Genomic DNA, 16,235 nt, shown 5'->3' with positions numbered 1-16,235 from the left:
GTAGAAACTTTTCTCTTTTACTGCATTATGAATGATCAATACCTCAGGTTCATAAGTTGCTTAAAATGAAAACAATGACAGGCATGTTCTATGTTATAATATTTAAACAAAGTGTAAGGTTGTTTGGTGTGGGTTTTTTTGTTGTTTTTTTTGGTTTTTTTTTTAACAGCCTTGGTTGAAAATCTGTTAATAGTTAAGCCAGGGTATCATTAGATAAGGCCACCATTGCTTTTGCTCTTTTGTGCTGTTATGTTCGCTGGGAATGTGTGTGCCTGAACCAGTCTTGCTCTCTGCATTAATTGACTAGTTTAGCAGCTTAGATACTGCAAAGATGCAGAGAAGAGACTTGTTCTCTTGTTTTTTACTGTTCATATGGCCATTTGTAGTTACCATCTGCTTTCATGGGAGCAGCTGTTTCACGTACTGATGTTACTCCATTGAGTGTTCCTATAGGAGATGCTGTTCTAAACACATACGTTTAGTATGAGGAACATAAGGATAAAACAACCTTAAAACCTATATTCTCCCAAATATATATGGTTTCGTGGCTAAATAAAACCCCTTAGTTTTCAGTGTTGATTTTTCTGGTATCTGTTCTGAGTATGAAAGTCACTGAAGCAGAGTGTTTTAAAAATGAAAATGTGATATTTGTCTCTTGAAAATTCTGACTTAAGGTTGGGACACTGATAACATGACTTACAATTGGCCCCATATCAACTGCAATAATTATGTTGTATAAACAGTTGTATCTGGTATGCATTTTAAATATTGCATTGCATGGATATTTAGTTTCTTTTAAAAGAAATTAAATAACCAGCATTCTTGTAATGTTCCAATAAATGTTCCTCATGCCTTACGTAATCTTTTTTTACATTGCATTGAATGTGAACAGTAGGTGTTTGATTTTGACCAACCTTCACATTGAAATGGTTTTGCGTTGTACAGAATCTTTTGTGGTTCAACAAGACAAGAATCTTCTTACATTTGTGGTCTTAAAATGAGGCACCATGATGTCCTTGATCTTAACTCTGTTTTGTGAAGGTTAAGTGGAGTTGAGGACTGCCTGTCTATTGCCCCTGTGTACACGGTCTTACTGTAAAACTAAGATTTATGACAAATTAGTAGTTTTAAATATGTTTAAAAAAGACCCAAAGTTTAAAGCCAAGTCTGTATATGTTCAATCGTTTCCTTGTTTTCAGATATTTTCCAGAAGATGCCACTGCGGAGATGCTAGATGAATGGAGGCCTTTAATGTGTCCATTTGATGTTACCATGCAAAAGGCTATTACCTACTTTGAACTATTTCTACCTACTACCCTTCCTCCTGAACTTCACCAGAAAGGTTTCAAGTAAGTGTAATTGAATGTCTGTTGCTATAGTGTTCTGTTGCAAATGCAGGTGATTCTTTTACAGGATGACTTGAAGTCAACCAGCAAAATGAGTGGTGGCTTTTAATGGCATTTTTGAAAGGAGTTCAAGACAGAAATTCTGTCAGCATTCTTCTTTTGTAAAAGTAACCTGGGGGAATCTTAGTACCTATTCTCTAATGAGTTCTCCCTTCTCTAGAGTGAAGCACATGGTATACAACAAAGCAAACTAATTGAATTACATGCACTTTAATTCTGAAGGAATGGTCTGACAAATGAAAATTATTAACCATAGCCCAGCTTTAAGTCCTACCTTCTATTTAATTTGGGGTAGCTTCTGGTAAGTCCTTCATGTAGGTTAAAGTACAGCTGTTACTACAAATATGGGATTGTGAGAGGTAGAGGTCTTCAATTCACTGTCAAGATGTGGAAGTATGAGATGGTCTGAAGACTGCTATAGGAAATGAGTTTGAGAATTAAAGGACAAACATTTGCAGGATGGGACAGTATCTGGATCATCTTTAAGGTAGAACTATTGAACTTTGAAACATAAGCCAGTGATGTTTAGCGCATGTAGAGATTACTTAAGCTAGTTAGGTTAAAAGTATATTTGTGCTATAGGATTAGTGAAAACTTCAAGGAAGGGAGGGAATATTGTTTATAAAGGTGAATTTAAGTAAGGGACTGGTATGGAGGGTTTGCATATTTGGCTTCAGATGAATTCAGAATAAATGCTAATGATGCTTGTAACAATCGGTCAGTAGGGACAAATTTTAGATTTTAAGGTAGATAGAAATGAAGTAATGATTTATTGTCATCTGGTTTACCTGTGTTGGGATGGCAATATGTAATGAAATAGCAAAGCTGAAGTAGATAAGGAAACTCCTGGTGAAACACTTGTGTGAAAGGGGCGGGTGGGGGGGGTGTCAGAAAAGAGTAACAGGAGGAGAGGTAAAAGAAGCAAAGACTTAAGCTTGGGATCAGAGTTGGGGGTGGGGGTGATGCTGTGGCAGGCACAGTGATACAAGCATGTCCATGTTGACGATCCCTGTTCTTGTTGAATGAGTTGAGGGGCAGGTGAGTTCTTGCGACCACCTGGTGAGATGAGGGATAAATATCCAGTGAGGGAGCTGCTTTCACAACATTAAAATTATTTTGATTCTGTTCTCTTGCAGGCTTTGGTTTGATGAATTTATAGGCCTTTGGGTGTCAGTTCAAAATCTTCCCCAGTGGGAAGGGGTAAGTATTTACTTTTCACCTACACTAGAATAAGTCCATTTAAATATTCCTACAATGTGCTTGCAAGGCATCAAAGTCAAACAGTGATACAATGGATTTTTTTTCATTCTGCTTTAACTAGTACAAGAAAGCAGAGACAATAATTTCATGATTGTTAGCAAGCAATTACTGGCTGAATAAATGAGACTGCACTTGTGCTTGGTGAACACTGTTTAATGGCTAGCTCAGGCAGCTTTTCTTTCCAGCCTTGGGAAAGCTGGCATTTTCCAGACTGCCTGCTAATCCTTACAATGATGGAAAGTGCTATTGTGATTTCTATAAATTATAATTCTGTTAAGTCCCATCTCTTATATCTTAACACACTTCTCATGGTCCCTAATTTTGAGTAGTAATGCTTTGCCTTGACTTCAGTGAGTTGTCATCTTTGTTTTAGATACAGTAAAGAATCTGAACTCCCCTTGGCCAAAAATACCATTGGGCTGTATCTTTCAAGGAAAATAGTCTACCATGTACCTGTCTGCCTTTTTTGTGTGTCTCATATGACTAGATACAAACTTGGGAAATAAAATCTCATCCTTGAGACAACACCACCAGCAGAGTAGGTGCTATTGTTGTCAGCTGACCTGTGCCTTGGCTTTACTGCAGTGAAACTTGGCATATTACCAGATTTTTTTCCATACTCAGTATGAAGATAAGCTCATTGACCATCTGGCTCCTTTTACTAATCTCCTGCCTATATATACAAGGAGGACTTCTCAGTGTCTTTGGAGAAAGCTGATTTCCAAAACACCGCTGAATGCTACCTTTGTAGCACATTCTGTTTCTGGCAATTTCTTTGTGAAAAGGCTTGTGTGTAGGTTTTTCTGGTTTGAGTTACATTTCATCACAAATAAAGGAAGGCAGTCTTTGTTCCAACTGTTGGCAATTGTCCAGATTTGAACAGGGGTGACTGCCAAAGTTTTATTTGAGATTGTCTGTAGACACTTCTGCATCTTTCTGATGGCTATCCAAAAAATGAGAATTGTCTACTCTTTCTGACAGAAAGATGAGAGCCTGTACTTTAGTATCATGGTTTGGTTTGTTTCTGTCAAATGGTCTAACAGATAATCATGAATGCTCTTTCATAAGTTCTCTGATATTTTTTCCCTCTTCCACTGCATTTTGACAGTTTGCTCGGAAGGCCCAAACAATTTTATTTTTTCCCCAAAGGTTTCACTTCTTGTTTTCTTTGCTGTATTGTCCGCTTCTTAAGGGCAGGCTTGTTCACTTCATCAGGCCTGGATGCAGATGATTAGACATATGGGTTCTGACTATGCAATCCAATTTAAGCCTCTGTATGCTGCAAGCTTTTTCTCAGCTTGCTTTGGCAGGAATTAGACTTGCTGTGTGAAGGGGAGCTATAGAATCAATTGCATTTGTGCATGTTAAGGGTTTTTTCAGTGGGTATTTCCTGGTATCAAACAAAAAAGGTAGATCATTTAAGAAAATGTAACACTTGTCTTCAGGCTGTGTCAGCTGTGACTGTCCTGAATTGAATTTGTGTTTTTTTCCAAAGCTATTGTGTCCTTCAGAGTGAGAGGTGAACTGTTCTTCTGTGAACACCTGTCTCTGAATTAGACAGGATTGTTTAAGGCCCTTCCTTTTGGCTTTGCCATAGCTTCAAGGTACTGACAGAAGCATCAAGGCTCTTGGAGACCTGATAGGTATTTCCCTATTTGGGCAAGCTCATAAAAGCAGTGTTGGTGGATTATGTACTTTCTCACAATCAGGATATGAGAGTGAGACTTCATCTCCTTTTTTGTTTAGTCCTGATAACTCTCTTTCCTGATGACATCTTTCAGTTCCCTTTTGGACTCATGACACTGTCTTCTGGTGATGGAGTGTCTTAATTCGTCATAGATAGTCACATACTGCCATCCCATCTGACAGCTAATGCCTGTGACCTTCACAAGCCACAGATGTGTTGTCCTGGTTTCAGCTGGGATAGAGTTAACTGTCTTCCTAGTAGCTGGTACAGTGCTATGTTTTGAGTTCAGTATGCGAAGAATGCTGATAACACTGATGTTTTCAGTTGTTGCTCAGTAGTGTTTAGACTAAAGTCAAGGATTTTTCAGCTTCTCATGCCCAGCCAGCAAGAAAGCTGGAGGGGCACAAGAAGTTGGCACAGGACACAGCCAGGGCACCTGACCCAAATTGGCCAAAGGGGTATTCCATACCATGTGACATCCCATCTAGTATAGGAACGGGGAAGTGGGGCCGGGGAATCGCCGCTCGGGGGACTGGCTGGGTGTCGGTCGGCGGGTGGTGAGCAATTGCGCTGCGCATCATTTGTACATTCCAATCCTTTCATTATTGCTGTTGTCATTTTATTAGTGTTATCATTATCATTATTAGTTTCTTCTTTTCTGTTCTATTAAACTGTTCTTAGCTCAACCCACGGGTTTTGCTTCTTTTCCCGATTTTCTCCCCCATCCCACTGGGTGGGGGGGGAGTGAGTGAGCGGCTGCGTGGTGTTTAGTTGCTGGCTGGGGTTAAACCACGACATGTGTATAAACCAAAGCTTATGAATGTGACAGCCATCAGCACAGGCAAGCGCGCTTTAAGTAGGATGGATCCTGCAGAAGCTGAATAGTCCTTTAAGATGTGTGGTTGAATTTTCTTCAGTGTCTATATATAGATGCTATTTTAGGCCAATATCCACATTCAGCTCGCATGAGAGCGCTCTGCCGGTGAGGAAGGAAGCACGATGAGATAAATTGACAATCATAAGCACTTGTTAAGCTGCTCCAGCTTGGAGTTATAGTGGAATGTGTGCCTGGCGTGTCACTTTCTGGTCAAAGTTATCAAGAACCAGGATGATGCATTGGCAGCTGAAGTGGATAGAGCAGGGCCCTTTCCTTTGCCAGAAATTGGTTTGGTTTTGGATACCTGTTTATTCTCCTCCCAACCCTCCTATCTTCTATAGAGCCTATCTCTCATTCTTGCATAGAAGAGGATTCCGAATATGTGTGTTGGTTGGGTCTCATTCTTCAGAATGTTCCTTAGGACATTTTCCAGTAACCAATCCAAATAGTCCTCTATGCAAAGGCTATGAAAGTAGGTAGCAGGTTTCTGTTAGAGTAGTTGATGAAATCACCAGACTAGAGCCTGTTCTGTTACGAGATTTTTTGCTTTGCCTAAACTGTGTTGTGGGAAATCTCTCTTCTGTCACCTGGAGTTTGTTCCAAACCTTCGCTGCAGAGATGACTAGTCTGCTACGCCCAGTTGATAAAATGGTGGTAGCGTTTGAAGGACTCTGAAGCTTAGTACAGGTGTCTTTCTGTAAGTGACTACCAGGAATATTCTGGTCTCTGGAAGCTGTTCAAAAAGGGGAAAAAGCTCAAAGCTGCTCAAAAGGGGAGAAGATATTTCTTAGCAAAAGCTAAAGTCTTTGATGACATATAGCTCAAGTATAAGTTTGTTTGTTGTTCATCTACTGTTCTTCAGAGTTGTTATAACAATAAATGGTTGAGAATTAAAATGATAGTGAATACATTCTGCCTTTCATTTTAATTCACAGAGCATGGGGAAAGGGAGAGTGTAACTTCTAAAAATACTACTAGTATGTCTTTATATTTGAAAGAAAATTTGAAGAGATAGGGGTGTATATTCTGACAGGCTGCCTCTCCTAGAACTTGGATCACAATTACCTGCTTTGTAAATGCTCGGATGAGTAACCGAGTTGGACTCCTGAAGGTAGGAATTCAGATGCATTAGGCAATATGGTATTGGTAGCTTCTGGTAGAGTGAAATCTCCCTTTACAAGTGTTTTAGTGCCATGGGTAGCTTTTATCTTGCATCTGTAAAGTAGACTGAGAGGTTTGTGCATCTTTATAATAAATACATTCTAATGAGTATTTCCTTCTTTTATGGTTGTTTTCAGCATCTAGTAAATCTGTTTGCTCGCTTGGCCACTGACAACATCGGGTACATAGACTGGGATCCATATGTACCAAAGGTAATATTTTTCATTTTATGAAATTATTTTGTTTACTTTGAGGTAAGTCTTCAGTGTTACTATGCTAAGAATAATTAATATTCCCTGTATGGGTCTTATACTGCAGTGGCCCAGTGTTTCAAATTAGGTGCATTCATTTGAAGACGTAAGGTTAGCTTTGAAAATTTGAGCCATCCTTTTGTAACAGACAGATTTGGAAGTTGTTACTGTTATCACCTGACTTGAAACCAAAGCAACAACATACCTTACTACACAAGTACTGTCTGATTGTATAACTAATCCCATGTTCTTGTGGAAATAGCCCTTAATGATATTCTTTTGATAAATAGTATATATGACCTTTGAATCTTTCAGTCTATGGATTTTTTAAAAGATGTTCATAGCAGTTATGTTGTTCAAAAAAAATGAAACCACCAAACACCTTTTGATTAGAAAATTAATTTGTCAGTTTAAATAAATAAATTTATTTAATTAATAAATTAATTTATTAATTTATGTCAATGTTTTTTTCTTTTTTCAGATTTTTACCAGAATTTTGAGGAGTTTAAACCTTCCGGTGGGAAGCAATCAAGTGGTTGTTCCAAGATTCTTAACAAATGCTTATGATGTAGGACATGCAGTAATGTGGATCACAGCCATGATGGTTAGTAACTTTTTCATAAAATGAAACAAAAACCAATACAGAGCTTTTAAGCAAGTATGTATTTAAAATTAATATTTGTTCTGTTTAGCTCACTGCAGAAGTGTGTTTTTAGGCTATCTTTTGCCCAAGGTTTGTTTTAAAGTACATTGTTTCACTGTCAGTTTAGAATGTGGATGGAAAGGTTTATTTCACAGCCGCTGTCTGTGGCGTTCTGGAAATGAACAGCCAGCTGTAAATGCCTCTGTGGATACACACTTGGGACCTGCTGAACATTGAATCACTCTTTTAGGGTGAACCTCATCAGATCAGATGGAGAGAACTTGCTACTTAGTGCTGAGCTGAGGGTGGGGAAGGGAAGGAATTTGCAGATGTGATTTGATGCTTTGAGGTATTGCTGTGGTAAGGGAGAGCACTCACTTGTACTACTGTGTTACCTGTTCATTTTAACTTTCTCAGAGTAATAAACTGTCATTTATTTTTTACAGGGTGGACCAAGTAAACTAGTGCAGAAGCACTTGTCTGGATTGTTCAATAGCATTGCCTCTTTTTACCATCCTTCAAATAATGGGCGGTGGCTGGTGAGTTTTTTGCATGTCAAGACAATAACTTTGGCTGTAATTTCAACAGTCAAACCTGTCAAATCAAACATAGATAGATAGATACACTATGCGCTCCAACAGCCAGATTGTCTGTTGGTTGTATAATATTTTGAGGCTTTAATCTTCAAGATACGTGATTGTACTGTCATTCAAATCATACTTTTATTCTGATGTCAGGACCACAGCTAATGGGAGTATTCTTCAAACATCTAACCCAAGTGCAGTTTAGATGTGCAAAACTAGACATCCAATTCATATATAGCTAGGAAAAAGAAATTGGCACTTTAAAGGAGGGTGATACACAGCATCAGTGTTACTTGTGTAACATAGCTTTTGTGTTACTGACCTACTGTCTCCAAGTTAGCAAAATCTAGTTTTGATTAACCAAAGCAAAAAAGATTTTTAATGCATATCTAGTTTGATGAAGCATAACTTTTTGATGGTGTAGCTAGTGGAGTCTTCTGCTAGAGAATGTAAGAATCTCCCTGTGATAACTAGTAGAAAGTACAGATTAAAGTAGCAAGGCTGGTCGAAGCAATGCCAAACGAGCTGACTTGTTCTAGAATAGGATATTTGCTTACACATGAATGTGCAGAGAATGCTCTCAAAGATTGCCTAATTACTGGTAGGTAATCTTTATTCTTGACTATATCCTTTGTATGTATTTTTCATGATTTTTAAATCATAAGGCGTAGTGCTGGCAGCATAATTGCTAATATTTTGGGAACTGAAGTTTAATGACAAATTGTGAACATTGTAATTTAGAGCTCTTCTGAGTTTTCTTTTATTGCAATTGTGTAATTTCAAGATACTGGCTTGCTAATTGTCTATTGTACACTTAGCAGCTCAGATTCTGCTACTGCCCAGTAATTGAATAGCATTTCTTGTATATTCAACAGAACAAACTGATGAAACTACTTCAAAGGTTACCCAGTGGTGTTGTCAGAAGACTGCATCGTGAGCGCTACAAGAAAATGAATTGGTTAACTCCTGTGCCTGATAGTCATAAACTTACTGATCAGGATGTTACAGACTTTGTAGAATGCATTATTCAACCTGTTCTTCTGGCTATGTTCAGTAAAACTGGAAGCCTGGAGGCTGCCCAAGCCCTGCAGAACCTTGCACTGATGCGTCCTGAATTAGTAATTCCACCTGTACTTGAGAAGTAAGTTCTGCAGAATCACTGCAACTTCCCTGCTCCTGTTCCCAACAAATAAAAATGCAAAGCAGTCATATTAAATGATAAGCAATTTCCTTGTTGCGAATGAATGCTTGCAGTGAGAGAAGCTGCTGATACACACCCCTGAGCAATCACCTGAATCAGGACAGGGAGTGAGGGAGGACTTTGCTTTTTATTTTATTAGTTTTGTTTTAAACACCTGGCAAATGGAATAGTTCTGGGAGCTGTTCATAGCTTGTGCAATATAGGGTAGTCGTCAGGTGGTTTGCCTTTCTGTTAGCATTTTGTATCCGATAGTGGCTGGATCAGTTGACAAAGCAACTTTGTACCCTTTATTCATGAGCCACCCTATGCCTTCTCACTAGCTTTCCATTGGGCGAAATATAAATGATGGTATTGCGTGTTTGTGTAGTAATAAGCATAAGTTTTATATTTCTGTTTTGTGTCAGAGTATGTTACAGTTACTGATTGTTTAAAATTACTGTCATTGCTTCTGACTTCATAAGCAAATTCCTAAAGCACATGCCTGTGTAAAATACTTAGTTTGTACTCTTACTAATCCCTTGGTGCCTGAAATTCCAAAACAAAAATGTAACTCCTTCCTACCCCAATGAAAGGCTTTCTTTCTAGTCCCTATCCATGTTCCCCCTCCTATGCAGTCTTTTGTACTTTAACAACTCGTATTGTAAAAACAGTGGAGAAATGAGTTTGCCTTGAAGAGCCCTTCCTGGCTTCCATACCTTAGTGACTCAACTGTTTGTAAAAACTTGATAAATCTGCTCTTACATGAAAACATTTCAAGTATAACAGTTCTAAGAAGGACAGCAATGGACGCCCGTATTGGGTATGTCTACTTTTTCTGTTTTGAGAACAGACAATGTCTGCTCAGTAGTTCAAACTATCACTGGTATGTTTGCCTTGGCTGCAGTTCTGAATTCCTATTGTTGAGTAGATGTAGGTCCTTTGTGCTTCAAATGACATAGGACAGGGGTAGCACTATGACTCTCATTTGAACTGTAGGTTGTTGATAACAGTAGGAAGTGTTACGCAGTTTGCTAAAAAGTACTTGGTGTAAAAAAAAGGTTTAAAAATCACAGTAATGTAACAGGTTTTTTTAAAAAATGTATGGACTTTAATGTAACATTAGGTAATATATCCCTTATCTTTTTAGAGGCAGTCAAGGTAAGATTTCACGCTTGTCACAAGAACCTTACACTTCTAAGTTCACAGCTTGCATTAGCTTAAAGTTCAAACATGAAAATCATCATAGCTTTGGATCTAGGAGGCCATGCAGTTATTAATTGCTATCCTGCAACTGCTAACAGATTCTTTAATCCTGAATTTGTTGTGAATAGGACTGATCAAATGAAAGGAACATTTTCTAATAGAGCAATGTTAAGTCCATTGCAAAAAGATTAGGAAAAAGATTTTGGAACCATCGATGAGTTTGAATTTTTCTTGCAGAAATTTTGTACCCATTCTGTAGAAAATAACATGTGCAATCCACTTTTTTTTTTCTTTGAAGACTTTAGAAACATTCTTGTTCCTAATATGACTGCTCTTAAACTTTATAGAACATATCCTGCACTTGAGACATTGACAGAACCTCATCAGCTCACAGCTACTTTAAGCTGTGTAATTGGAGTAGCTCGTAGTCTGGTGTCTGGTGGGAAGTGGTTTCCTGAAGGTCCAACACACATGTTACCTCTACTGATGAGAGCATTGCCTGGGGTGGATCCAAATGACTTCAGCAAATGTATGGTGAGTGTATAAATCTTACCTTTTTTTTAGAAGATAGTTAGCCAACTAGTTCACTCTGAAAGCTTTTTTTTTCATATTTGTGTGAAAGCAAGTAACTCATGTTTCCAGAAGTTCTTAGCCTGATTTTGTTCCTGGACAATTTTATTTGTAAAAAGTTAGTATTACAAGCCTCTAACTTATGATAATGTTTTTGGCTTGTTGGACAATGTGAAGTGAATCTTTAACTCCACATTGTTGTAAGCATTGTACTGACTTCTTGGGCAGCTCTAAAAAACAAGATAAAAGAGATGTTCCAAAGCTCCTAGGAAATATTCCTAGTCTTTTAAGATCAATAGGAAGACCCTTATCACTAGGTTTTCATTACATTATGTCCTAAAAGCCCACATGTTCAGGAATTCCTATTAATTGACTATTCAAACAACGTAAACATTATAGGGATTTTGTAACTTTAAAGTTCAGGATAAAATACGTGTTATGTTACTCAGAAAATTGAGGGGATTTTGCACAGTGCTGACTGGTAAGTTTTACATATGAAATCAGGAATAACTATTGAAGTTTTGGGGTGGAAGAATTAGGCTTTGATATTTTTTTTAATGTAATGATTTGCTTTAGCTCCCATAGCTTTATTGCAAAAGCTTTTTAATGTGTAGAATACAGTAACACTAAAGAGCTGTTTGCAACTCTCAACAGATTACATTCCAGTTCATTGCAACATTTTCTACTTTGGTGCCTTTAGTAGATTGTTCATCTGTATTGCAAGAAAGAGATGATCTTTCAGAGGTAAGAGTGCTGTGCGGTTATAAAAACAAAACTATAACCTAGTTTTCAATTTGATTTCTAGCAATGTAATAATCTCTTCAGAACTGTAACAGGTTTGCTACTCTTGTATACATAAAATGAGGTTAAGCAAAAATGCAACAAAGAAATGAAGATGTGGATGGGGTTAGCTTCTGGTTGGTGTGGTAGAGCTGACATCAGTGTGCAAATTGGCCATGTGTTCTTAGCATTGCTGCTTAGTGATAAGTTGTTGTAGAGATAATGTTAAATTCAAACAGTTTAATGTTTTTATGTCAAAACTTAGCTGCACAAGGCCCTGTGTGGTGTAATTTGACTCTAAGCTTTCCCTGCTGTGCGTAGGAGGTTGGACTATGTGGTCTCCAGAGGTCCCTTGCCGTCTAAATTTTTCTGAGTCCAATAAAACAGCAGCTTCGTTACTATTAAATTTTTGAAACTTCTTGTCACCATAAAACATTATAGTGGCAATAAAAAAACCCCAAACCAATAAAAGCTACAGTGTTGTTGTAAGATATATATACATTGTTTCTAGTTTAAAACTAGTCCAGCTTAGAGTGAGGTAAAAGGATAACTATTGATTGTCTGGGAGACTGTGGAAGGAATTTGGTCTCCTGTTGTTGAAAACTTTGTATGTGTTAAAAAAACAAAACAAAACCCAACCAACCAACAACAACAAAACCACGACCCCAAAACCAAATCTGTTTGTATTTATTTTTCAAAAACCTAATGCACTCTCTAACTTTCCAAGGCTTTTTTCCTCCTACAGGAAATAATTTCAAAACACTTGCTCTTCTTTAAAGTGTTCCTGCAGTCATGATTCTCTTTTTTCTGATTGAGATTCTGTTGCTTTCTCTTCAGATGCCTGTTAATCTTTTCCAGTCAAGAGATAGTAACATTATTAGACAGTGAGCCTCATCTCCCTCTTCTGTGTTTTATCCTTTGCTGCCCTTTTGTTATTAGACATGGTCACCCCACCTGTTTGCTGCTTTGGAGTGCTGTTCATATACATCTCTAGTTTTAGAGTTCCTTGTGCTCCGTTTCTCCAGCATTGTTCTAATACTTTGTCCTTTTCTTTTTCATGTAGCAAAAAAATACAGGAGAGAATGGGAAATAGTTTTTGTTTCTTTACGTACCACTACACTTTTGATTCTGCTTTTGATACGGCAGTTCAAGCACAGAGAGTGAAGCTATATCTGGCATACTACAAATGAGGCAGCAGCAGCAGTATCCGCTATGGTAGTTGCAACTGCCGTATAAAATCTTGTCCACTGCTAGAAGAGTCTTCTTGTAGCTCAGAGAACAGCTTGTAGCTACAGATTGCACAGATTCTGAATGCTTAGCTACTGGAATAAGGTTAATTTCATTGCCCCAGAGTTGCAGCAGTCAAAAATTAAGAGGAGTTTGTATGCTGAATATTTAATGTAAATATGTCAGCAGAGCCAAGTCTGCCACCACAGTTGGCACTTCCTGACCTCCTGCTGGAAAGGAGGATCAGTAGTAAGGCCAAAGGTTGTATCCATGGAGGCAGACCTGATTTCATCCTCAGAGGTTATTTGGCTAGACATCAAGGCCAGGAAATTGGACAGGACAGTGTAAAGAAAATGTAATAATTGTTTCATGTAGTGTACTCAAGACTGTACGAACTTCAATGCGAAATGCGCTGTAGTCTATATCGCTTAAAAATTGGAAGTGTTTTTGAAGCAGTTAATATAGGAAATAAACTTTATATTATATTTCCTTAAGAAAAGCCAACCTTTTGTGCTTCTTTTGTGTTGGAAAACTGTAGGTGGAAAGAGAATTGTGCTCTGCAACTGCTGAGTTTGAGGATTTTGTACTGCAGTTTATGGATAGGTAAGTAAGCTAAGGACAAGTGAAAGCCTGGCATGAAGAGCTTAATAAAACTTTCAAGTTCTGCTTACTAACATTGTACTTATTGTATTTATATAGATGTTTTGGACTTATAGAGAGCAGCACACTAGAACAAACCAGAGAGGAGACTGAAACTGAGAAAATGACTCATCTAGAGAGTCTAGTGGAATTAGGTCTCTCTTCTACTTTCAGTACAATCCTTACCCAGTGTTCAAAGGATATCTTTAAGGTATGTAGAACATGGGCTTTCCATCTAACTTTAAGAGGCCTAATTTTCTGTTGTGAATGACTGGTGCGTTCAGATTCTTCCTTCTGTCATTGTCCTGTTGTGAACTTTCATGTTTAACCAAGGAAAGGGCTGGGGGTGCAGGGGAAGTAGAGGACTTGATGTCAATTTGGTTTATGATTTTACATATGTCAGTACAGAGCTCTTAGGTTCTTGATGCTGTCTTGCCAACTGATGATAAACGTTAGGAGAAATCATTCTAACGGCTTATTTTATCACTTTAGGCTGTGATTTTTGATGTCTTTTGATAGTAATGCTAACCTGCCCAATCCCCTGCTTTTCTCTCCCTCTCCCTACCACTAATTCAGCTGGGCAAAAGAAGCTGTTCAAGGAGCTGTGTGGCTGATGGGATCAGAAAAATTATCTGGATTAAACTAACTCTGAGGGAGGGGGGTGGAGAATCCATGTTGTTACATGGACAGATTCCTTCCTTGCAGGATGGGTTAATGCGTTTTAATCTGTTTACATTACATTATGTATATATTTGGAGATGCTAGGTTTTGTACATTTTGAACCATTGCATTGGACACTTTGGTATGATTTTGTCTGGAATCTTTTGGTTAATGTAAGTCTTAAGTTAATCCTTTGTTGTCATTAAGTATTTAATTTGTATTTTTCCTGATTGTTCAGTATTAATCATCTGTGATCTACACTATATAGTTCAGCTTGGCTTGCAAGGTATTGGATGGCAATAAGCTGCTTTAAAGCATGCTGGCCACTTAAATAGTTGATAGTTGAATTCCCTATTTATTTATTAATTAAGGGTTTTGGCTTTACTTCACTTTGACATGTGAAATAGCATAGTTTTCCTTTCAGCGGATTGTGACTTATTCAGGGAAAACTGTTTTTCTGTGTATTTTCTCAGAAGCACCCCAAGCTTACATTAGGCAACAAAATTTATCTGACCTTCTTTCTTCCCAAAGTGAACATTTGAGAAGTGTCTCCAGTCTTCAGCTGAAGGCAGTGTCCTGTTATGTCACCAGTTAAAACACTTAGTGTGTTTTGTTCATAATTCTTGGGGGGAGGAGGGGAATATAGACCTTCCTATGATTGAATTATTTTAATGATAGTGGACACTGTCATGTATTTTCCTGTTACAGTGTGTTACTGTAACTGAGTGTTACAATAAATAAGAAGAAAAAAAAAAGTGAAAATCCTGCAAACTGAAACTATTTTGACAAACCTTTTGTCATTGCTACTTCTGTAGCAGACTTTATTCTTCTGCTCAAGGCAGTAGTTGTACAATTAGACATAGGTGTCGCATAGAGCGCAAGTCACGTGTACTGATAACATTTAGGATTTTTTTTTTCCTGAGCAGTTACTATTCACATAAGGTTTTAATCTTTTCATTCCATGGTATTGTCAGCTTTAATTGTGATGGTAGTTACATTTTACTCAGCTTTAGGCATTCTACAGAACTGCTTTCTCTGTCTCTATTCTGATTTTTTTAATGTGAATCATGGTTGCAGTCTTCTGGTTTGAAAGAATACAGTATTATGTACAGATGCTGCTTTCTGCGTAACATCAAACATTTTATAATACCTAGTTCTCTTTTTTAAAGAACGCTGTCTTTTTGTACTCATTTTTAGGTTGCCTTGGAGAAGGTTTTTAACTTTGCTGTTTCAAATATATTTGAGACGAGAGTTGCTGGTCGAATGGTTGCCGATATGTGCCGAGCTGCAGTAAAAGTGAGAGAAAATGCTCCAACTTAACTTGACCTTCAGTTTAAAAAATTTTAAAAAAGCAATACTACTACTTTTTCTTATGTAAGATCTTTAAATTTTCATGTAAATACAGGTGGTTCTTAATATTATGTCTTCTAAAATTAGGTGGTTGCGTATAGGAATATTTCAAGAGGTTCATTCACAATTTTTTTTTTCTTCCATTTATGTTAAAATAGGTTTTATTGAGTGTTTAAAAGTCGCGAGGTCAGACTGACTCTAGATTGAATTGGAGTTGAGATACAATCTATTCTTCTCTCTTTTTCAATAAAGTTGTTAGAAGTTGTTTATCAATGTGTGCGCTGAGTTCCCTAAGACATCTTTTTTTAAAATGGGCTATTTGATGCTGTTTCCAGTGCCGCCCTGAGGAATCCTTGAAGCTGTTTGTACCACATTGCTGCAATGTTATAACTCACCTCACAGTCAGTAAGTTTGTAAGATTTCTAGTGTGACTTGCTTTGGTTTGGGTTGACTTTTGTTAAACATGAAAAAATATTTAAAACTTCCGTGTGTTTTCCACAACTTCATTTCAATGATGGAAAATTAATTCTGTTCATTATTTTGTCTAAAAAAACCCAAACCAACAACTATTTATGTGTAATTTCAAGACAGAAATCTACCAAGCTACAGGAGTATGCTGCTTTAAAAATGTGGCACTCTACAATGTCTCCAGACACTTCTCAATTTCTCAAAAAGCATTCAAGATGTTAAATTGGCTAAAGTAACTTCCAGTTGGACACAGGTGCAATATGAATTGGAAGGTTGCAATACAAGGGTT

General features: G+C 37.6%; 1 protein-coding gene across 3 annotated transcripts in view; it reads left to right on the top strand.

Moving 5' to 3' along the window:
• PSME4 (proteasome activator subunit 4) overlaps nucleotides 1–16,235 on the top strand; it is a 70,617-nt gene that overhangs the window by 13,298 nt on the left and 41,084 nt on the right. For all 3 annotated transcript variants that reach the window (XR_008234698.1, XR_008234699.1, XM_052783937.1), the window contains exons 5-16: nucleotides 1,200–1,349; nucleotides 2,543–2,606; nucleotides 6,529–6,603; nucleotides 7,124–7,246; nucleotides 7,732–7,824; nucleotides 8,745–9,010; nucleotides 10,600–10,786; nucleotides 11,477–11,566; nucleotides 13,368–13,432; nucleotides 13,529–13,679; nucleotides 15,326–15,424; nucleotides 15,814–15,883. Coding sequence is in view for 1 of the 3 variants with exons in the window: in XM_052783937.1 (XP_052639897.1) it covers nucleotides 1,200–1,349; nucleotides 2,543–2,606; nucleotides 6,529–6,603; nucleotides 7,124–7,246; nucleotides 7,732–7,824; nucleotides 8,745–9,010; nucleotides 10,600–10,786; nucleotides 11,477–11,566; nucleotides 13,368–13,432; nucleotides 13,529–13,679; nucleotides 15,326–15,424; nucleotides 15,814–15,883 (1,433 nt within the window). In the remaining 2 variants the exon portion in view is untranslated. The remainder of the gene's footprint in view (nucleotides 1–1,199; nucleotides 1,350–2,542; nucleotides 2,607–6,528; nucleotides 6,604–7,123; nucleotides 7,247–7,731; nucleotides 7,825–8,744; nucleotides 9,011–10,599; nucleotides 10,787–11,476; nucleotides 11,567–13,367; nucleotides 13,433–13,528; nucleotides 13,680–15,325; nucleotides 15,425–15,813; nucleotides 15,884–16,235) is intronic.

Source organism: Harpia harpyja, chromosome 4 (assembly GCF_026419915.1).
Source record: "Harpia harpyja isolate bHarHar1 chromosome 4, bHarHar1 primary haplotype, whole genome shotgun sequence".
NCBI lineage: Eukaryota > Metazoa > Chordata > Aves > Accipitriformes > Accipitridae > Harpia > Harpia harpyja.
Note: the sequence above shows the minus strand (reverse complement) of the source record. Positions and strands in the feature narration are given on the sequence as shown.